General features: G+C 32.2%; 1 protein-coding gene across 1 annotated transcript; it reads left to right on the forward strand.

The window, feature by feature from the left end:
• The first annotated feature begins 1421 nt into the window (after positions 1–1421).
• On the forward strand, positions 1422–4519 carry LOC104224087 (uncharacterized). The gene is made up of 4 exons (XM_009775688.2): positions 1422–1591; positions 2033–2153; positions 2404–2822; positions 3551–4519. The coding sequence occupies exons 1-4, from the start codon at positions 1557–1559 to the stop codon at positions 3783–3785; spliced, it is 810 nt and encodes a 269-aa protein (XP_009773990.1). The 5' UTR covers positions 1422–1556; the 3' UTR covers positions 3786–4519.
• The last annotated feature ends 3981 nt before the right edge of the window (positions 4520–8500 follow it).

Consider the following 8500-nt stretch of genomic DNA (forward strand, 5'->3'; position numbering starts at 1 on the left):
CCTTAATTAATGGTCAATCGGAAATAGCCACGTGAAATTAATAAATGTTAAAACAAATCATAACCCATCCGTTAGAACTAAGGGCACAAATATGCCAGATTTTTAAAGGTAGGGTCATTCTTAGCAACATAGGTTAATGAAGGGTATTTTTAGACCGAAGTTGATACGTTAGGTGCAGGTTTGGCCCTTTTCCGCAAAAAGAATAATAAGAAATGGGGCTTTCTAGAGAATAGGGTTGTGTGTGGGGGGAGAGGGGATCATTCAAACTTGGTTAATTGAAAAATTACAGTTTATATATTAGGGGCTCGTTTGACCATAATTTTTTACAACACAACAAAATTAAATGGTTCGAATTTTCACTTTTTTCGAAATTAGTGTTTGGCCATAAAATTTTCAAATTTTCACTTGAAGATGAATTTCAGAATTTTTCAAAAATTTAAAAAACTTTAAAAAAAAAAAAAAAAAAAAAGTTCACTGTTTTCATAATATCACAATTCTTATGTCCAAACGCCCACTAGGTCAATTTTTTTATGTGTATATATGTAGATGTTAAACACTCTTGATGAAAATCGCGCCTCCGCCCCTGACTAAACTCTATGTTTGCATTGAAGTTTTGTTCCCACTCTGTCGGCAGGTTTAAGTTTATTACCCAAGTGAGAAGGCAAACACGAGCAAAGAATGAAGCCAGAAAAGGAAAGGGACAAATGCAAGGAAACTCATGTGACAAGTCTAGCCAACACTTTCATCAGTATTTTAAGTATATCCTTGTTTTTTCTTCAAATTTCAAATTCAAACACGAGCTGAAATGAGCAAGTGAGGAATTAAACTCCTAAATAAATTATAAATGAAAAAAGAAATATGTCTAACGTTAGAGCAAATAAATTGGTTGTTTTCTTACCTCATGATCTGATTAATTTCACAGAAAGTCATTCAATTTGCAGTATAATTACAATAAATAATTTTTATTACTACTTTTTTGCTTTTAAATTCACCCTTAGTGAATTAATTAGAATGTTAATTAAGTGATATGTTTAATTTTTTTTAAAAGTAATTCTAGAAGATACTTTTATAATTAATGCTGTTTTTTAAATTTAAAAACAAAAACTCCTATACATATAGATCCGCAATAGCAGAAAATTTTGTCGATAAGACAATTACTTTACATATTTGAATTTTTTAATAGCGGGAAGAGAACATTAATGTTGCATTAATGACCACTTAAAGTGTACTGACAATAAGGTTGGCTATAACTTTAATGTGAAGTTACAGAAAAAGACAATTTATTGTGGGGCAACTGTCCAAAACTCTGTCTCTGATTCTTTGAAGTTTTTTTCAAAAAGTTAGTCTCTAGTATTTTCAGTAAACAATCAAGTTTTCTAGGAGTATTTCTTATATATCCCTCACCTTTTCTCAAAAGTTTTGCACTGATACTGTGGCCATTTTTGTAAAAGCAAAGTTGTTCTCCTCAGTTTTTGAGTTTGATGTTTTACTAATTTAAGAGTGTTCTCTGATCAAAATTTCTTGCTTTGACCGGAGAGTACAAGAGAATAGATAAGATGACATGTGAAGAAAATGCAGATGGAAAATTGAGGTATTTCCCTCATTTCTTATTATTTGTTGGAACTACTCAAGTATAGTGGCGGAGTCCTTGCTGAAAATTATACTATATAAATAGATAAATTAGATACATTTTATAAATATATATACTATATATTGATTTCGATTTGTTCGTGTGTTTAGTAAGAATCCTGATTCCACCCATGATCAAAGTGTATAAGTCTAAATTGGCCCCTTTTTTTTATGTTTCTTGAATCTTGAAACATTTTCTTAAGGGCGTAGCTAGAGTGCCGGGAGTGGGTTCGATCAAACCTAGTAACTTTGGTTCAAACCCTGTTTTTGTAGTAAAAAATTTATTGAATATGTATAAATTATTAATTTACAACCCAATAACTTAAAATGATTAGAATCTCGAACCCATAAGCTTAAAATGTTGACTCTGCCCCTGTATTTTCTGATTTGTTTTTTTTTTCAGTGAGAAGAAAATGGAAGAAGAAGATACTTTGAGAACAGTGGAATGTCTAAGAGGAAGATTACAAGCTGAAAGAGTGGCTTCAAGAAACGCAAAAGAAGAGGCAGAGATTATGGGAACCAAGGTTTTTATTCAATTCCTCCGTTCTTTTAAGTTTTTTCTTGAGTCGGGGTGTCTCGGAAATAGTCTCTTTACCTCTGCAAGGTAAGGACAAGGTCTATATACACTTTACCATCCTCAGATCTTACAATGTGGGATTAAACTAAGTATGTTGTTGTTTTTAAGTAAAAGTGCTTATGTTGTTGGTATAAATCTAAAAAAAAAAAATTTTTTTTTACTTGAAGTAACATGGTGTAATTCTTTGAAAATTACAGCTGATTGAGCTGGAGAATAAGTTGAAAGAAGAGACTAAATCAAGGGACAACGCAGAGAAGAAGCTGAAATTTCTGATAAAGAAGCTTGAATCCAAGAATATATCTTATGTTTCTGATGAATCAGAGAATTCAAGCTTTTTAAAGAGTGAAATTTCATCTCTAACATCCACAGCTTGCAGCAGTGCCAAACAATCAGAAGATAGGGAGTGTCAAGAATCAGTTGGGAGTACAAAATCCAGCTATGAAAATCTTAATTGTTCAGAGCTCATTCAGAAGAGAATATCTGAAGAAAAGTCAGACAATTTAGAGAAAGATGGTTCACAAATGAGTACTTCTAGCCAAGACAATGAGAATCTTTCAGCAAAAGAACATTCTGCTAAATCAAGTGAATTTGAATTCTCAAAGACAGATCCCAATAGGTATGTATACTCAATAGATTTAATTTATATACAGTGATAGTATAATTGATAGAAGGGGAGTCTAGCCGTGGAAACAGCCTCTTGCAGAAATGCATGGTAAGCCTGCGTACGATAGACTCTTGTAGTCCGGCCCTTCTCCGGACCCCGCGCATAGCGGGAGCTTAGTGTACCGCGTTGCCCCCCTCCCCCTTTTTTTTATAGTGATATTGTAATTAAGCCGAGTGTCTTTCGGAAACAACCTCCCTACAAGCAGGTAGGGGTAAGGTTGCATATACCTTACCCTTCCCAAACCCTACTTGTGGGAATACATTGGGTATTATGTTGTTGTTGTACGGTAACAATATAATTGAATCGAGGGTCTTCTAGCCTCTCTACCTGCTTCAGGTAGGGGTAAGACTATCCTATCTGTACATACCCTAGCTTCTCCAGACCCTACTTGTGAGAATAACTGGGTATGTTGTTGTTGTACAGCGATAGTATAATTCATTTTTTATAATCAGTGTATTTTAATTAGTTATAATAGGTAATCTTCATTATTTTTCAAGTTACGGATGCCACCCTTTGTGAATGATACTTGTAGTTATCTTTTAGGTGATTTGAGTCTGTATATTGAAGTTAAATTCATACTCAATTTGCAGATAAAGAATAATGTTATCTTTTCTAAGGTCTTTATTCATGTGAAACCATCCAATATTCTTGTACTAACATTTTTGTTATTATGGTTCTAGATTGAAATCTTCAGTTGAGGAGGAAGACAAAAATGGAGGAAATGAAGTGGATTTTCAAGAGGACAATGTGGACAATTCATTGGCATTAGTTCCTATGGATCTGCCAAAGACAAAGCAAACTATTGATCCAATTGTTCTTGATGCTACAGTGAGAGAAGTTCTTGATGCACTGAGGCATGCTAAAGAGAAACTTCAAACTCAAATGCAAAGAGGGCAAATGATTAAAGCTAGTTAAGCTTCAATGACCATTAATTCATTTGCTTTCTAGGTGTCATATTGCATAATGTAGCTCATGCCCCATCAAAGTCTATTTTCTGGTTTTTGGCAACAGACATCATAGGTTATAATATTTTCTTGGGAGGGAATCAAAGAATATATAGGCTAGTAGAGACCCTCTATGTAATTGTCTATCTAGGTCGATCGATCTACATCTTTTCCCATAGCACTAGGTTGAAGCATTCCAAAATTGATTAGGTAGAATGATGGGGTCACTGGCCGAATTGGGGTGGGGTGGGGGTTGGGGGGTGCGAAATCAAGGAATATATAGACTGGCAGAGACCCTATATATAGTTATCGATGGGTTGAAGCATGCAGAAATTGATTAGGTAAATGAAGGGGTCACAGACCGAATTGGGTATAGGAGTACAGGTACGGGACCAGCGACGGATCTAAAATATATGCAATCGATCCGACAGAACTCATTGCGTCTAGCTCAGACTCTATGTTTGTATAAAAACTAAGTTATATGATTTTGTGCCCTTTGATTGCTAGGCATATTGGTAGTGTATGGTGCAAGAATTTTGAGGGTGGTGGTGTTGTTTTATTGTACAAATTGCTCTATAGGTTAATGAAGCATTTGAGTTAGATTGGTAATTAGTTAATTTTGAGTTTGGTGTACTTGTTCTTGTAAATAGAGGTTGACAGTTGCTATGTGTTACTCTTGTAATTAGGACAAAAATTTTGTAATTATCTTCCTATTCCAATGTGTCTAGACAAAAACAGTCCTTATTTCGCAATAATCCCCCTCATGTCAAGTTGATTTTTGTACCTGGAGCTGTGTGTTATGTAACCGATAATTAACCATCTAAGGTGGGCGTTTACTTAACGTTGAGGTGAGGTATAAGCCCCGAAACAGGGCGTATGCCTCATGGATTTTTAAATTTATAAATAAATAAATAAAATAGTAAAATAATCATAAAAATATATAAAATACATTAAAAAATTTAAAAAAATATAAGGGATTTAAAAACTCATAAAAACAAAATATATGACATTTTTTATTAACATAAATAATGAAATAGTGTTAAAGTTACTATGAGATAAAAATCAACTAAAACGTCTTATCCTCCAAACGATTAAAAAAATGATAATAAGGTTAAAAATATTATCAAACTACAAAGTTTACCTATCTAAAAGTTAATAATCATTAAATTTCTTCAAAATTCTAATTTAAAATATTATTCCTTTTGAATAAATATAAAATTACTTTCAAATAGCGAAATAATAAATTTATGATACTTTTGAGAGACATAAACAAAGATATGACAACCTATAGCAAGTAATGATGTAAAATTTGACACTTCAAATGATACTCCCCATCACGATATTTTCAATTAGTAAATATGTAAATACTATGACTCACTATTTTGAGTTGCTCTCCATTTTCATATTTTTATAGATGAATAGAACTGTAATCATTCATTTATTAAAGAGTTTTGAAGGTCAACAGTGCTAATTAGGTAATTAGACGCATAATTTGCGTTAGGAACTTTAGGCGAGCCCCAAGCATTGAGCATTAAGCATATTTCGGGCGCATAGTTGGGCTCTTGGCGCGTAAGTTTCACAGAACTAAGCCCCATACGTGAGCCTCGGGGGGTTTTGATAGTGCCCCACCCCGGACGAGCCTCGAGGCGAGTCCCAAGAAAGCCTTTTAAAATATTGGATAAGAATAATAATCCCGGATAATGTTTGGGATTAACTTTATCCCATGTTTTGGTTGGATATTATTTAATCACAAAATAACTTTTACACTAAAATGGCGGGAACTAAAAGCATTCCTAACATGATATTTTATAGCCAGGTTACGAAAATGATTCCAGTTCTAACATTTCCTTGAAAATATACTTTTTCTTTCCTTTGGGATTCCACTAATGAAGTCCATATGGGACTGAAGAAAAGTAATTTTGAGTTGTTCTTCTCAAAGCCTTCGTCCCAACTTAATTAGCAACTCATCAAAATCTAAAAGTAATGGAATTGAACTTAGAATTATTTCTCTTAGAGTATCTTAGTAGTACATTCTCCTACATTGAACGAGTATAACAAACTGCCGAGTACCGTTCAACGGCACGGGTGATACTAGAAAAAAAAGTCAACCAACAAGAACAAGTAGAGTTGCTTTTCTTTTCTAAAACAATTGCGTGTAACTCAACTATTCTATGAATACCATGATAAAATAGAGTAGTTTATGTTAAAGAATATATATTAGCATCCTACATTTTAAGCTTGAATATACAAAAGCAAGTCCATCAACAGCATATAAGGTAGTTCACCAGAGATCGTTATTGTTAGATTTAGCATTGGTTGCCACAAAGATAAATACAACAACATACCCGGTGTAATCCTACAAGATGAACAAAGGGAAATGTTTGTATGGAGACCAATAAGATGAACAACAAAAGATGGAATGAATTTTGAGAGGCTGCTGTTACATAACTTTAACGTTATCACTCAACGATATTGGAGACTATCAGGAACAGGTCATTTGATGCTTCATGCTGAGGTGCACTACTAGAATTCCTGTAAAAAGCGACCAAAATTTAGCATGTGAAAATAATAAAATAATAATTTTAAATACATTAGCGACCAACGTTGGTCGCTACTTGGTCGAAAATTTCGTTAAACTGTTGACCGGACTGGTCAGACTTGCTTGGTCAAAGAAATACTCAGATTAGCGACCAACGTTGGTCGCTAAAGGGGACTCACTTATAAAATTTTAATAATTATTATATTATTTAAAAAAATTATAAAATATAAATAAATAAAATTTAAAATTAGTGACCAAAGTTGGTCGCTAAATAAAGAGTAAACAAATAGAGACCAACTTTGGTCGCTAATTTGGGACCCAATTATAAAATTTTAATAATTATAATATTATTTAAAAAAAATATAAAATATAAATAAATATAATTCAAATTTAGCGACCAAAGTTGGCCGCTTAGTAAAATAGAGACCAACTTTGATCGCTAATCTGGGACCCAATTCTAACGTTTAACAATAATATTAATATTTTAAATATTATATGAAATATAAATAAATCTGATTTAAATTTAACGACCAACGTTGGTCGCTAATTTAAAATTATGTATAATTAGCGACCAAAGTTGGTCACTTTTCAGGTCAACATTGGTCAAAATTAAAAATCACTTTTGTATTTACTATCTAAATAATATAAATGTAAGCCGTTAACACTTTTGTAATACAAGGGAGGAATAGACTAAAATATACTCTAACATGCTATATATGCAGTTAAGTAGTACTACGAAGCGTGCGTGTGTGTATATATATATAAGAACATGAAGCGCTCGGAACACAGGGACGGGTTCTTTTAGGTATTGATACACTTGTAAATTGATTCATCGACTTATAACATACTCATATGCATGTATATATATTAACAATAAATTAAAACATCTCGACTTATATCAATTAATATATGTATATGTATATATATATATATATATAGCTTATATACTATATTATATTATACTATATATATCGAATATACCTTGATATATAATACACTATACTATATATATAGTATAGTGTATTATATAATACACTATACTATACACTTAGTATATATAATACACTTAGTATATATATACTATACTATATTATGCACTAAGTATTAGTGCATTAGCTAATATTATATCGAATATAGCTTATATATATATATAATATATATATACACACACACTATATATATACTATGCACTTAGTATATATAATAGACTATACTATATCTACATATATATACTATACACTTAGTATACATAATACACGTAGTATATATAATAGACTATACTATATCTACATATATATACTATACACTTAGTATATATAATAGACTTAGTATATATAATACATTTAGTGAATATAATACACTATACTATCTCCCCCCCCCCCAGCTTATATATATAGCTTAAATTGAATTAAAATCCTAAATTTATACTATATATATATATATACACACACACACACACTATACTATGCACTTAGTATATATAATAGACTATACTATACACTTAATTAGTATATATAATACACTTAGTATATATAATAGTATTATATCTGTATATATATGTGTATATATATATATATATAATATTTTTTTTAAAATATTATATATTTATTTATATATGTATATATAAATAAATTTTATAAAATTGAATTAAAATCCTAAATTTATACTACATATGTACATAATTTTAAATTGAATTAAAAGTAATTTATTTTTTTTAGAAATAGCGATCAACTTTGGTCGCTATTTTTAATTCCAGTGTCAAAACCGGATTTCCCCTCCCATTCTTTCAAAAAAAATTCCCCAAAATCTCTCTTTTATCTCTCACACTCAACCCCCCCCCCTCCGACTCCCAGCAGCAGCGGCGCCACCCCCCGACTCCCAGCAGCAGCGGCGCCACCCCCCCTCCGACTCCCAGCAGCAGCGGTGCCACCCACGCCACCGACGACCAACCGCGGCAGCAGCTCCACCACCGGCGACCTCCATTCCCAAGGTACGTTTCTCTCTCCTTTCTTTATTTTTTTCGAAATACACTGATTTTGTTTAATTTCTCCATGTGAGGGTTCAAAGTTATATATTGTTTGTTCAACCATGTTAGGGTTCAAAGTTAATTTCTTCATGTTAGGGTTCAAAGTTAGCTCAACCATGTT

The sequence above is a fragment of the Nicotiana sylvestris genome, chromosome 7, assembly GCF_000393655.2.
Source record: "Nicotiana sylvestris chromosome 7, ASM39365v2, whole genome shotgun sequence".
NCBI classification, from domain to species: Eukaryota; Viridiplantae; Streptophyta; class Magnoliopsida; order Solanales; family Solanaceae; genus Nicotiana; species Nicotiana sylvestris.

Excerpts from the sequence above, each read along its gene's own strand:
- LOC104224087 (XM_009775688.2), top strand. The coding sequence starts at position 1,557 with ATGACATGTGAAGAAAATGCAGATGGAAAATTGAG. Across the intron at positions 1,592-2,032 it reads AATGCAGATGGAAAATTGAG|TGAGAAGAAAATGGAAGAAG; the intron begins GTATTTCCCTCA and ends TTTTTTTTTCAG. Across the intron at positions 2,823-3,550 it reads TCAAAGACAGATCCCAATAG|ATTGAAATCTTCAGTTGAGG; the intron begins GTATGTATACTC and ends TTATGGTTCTAG.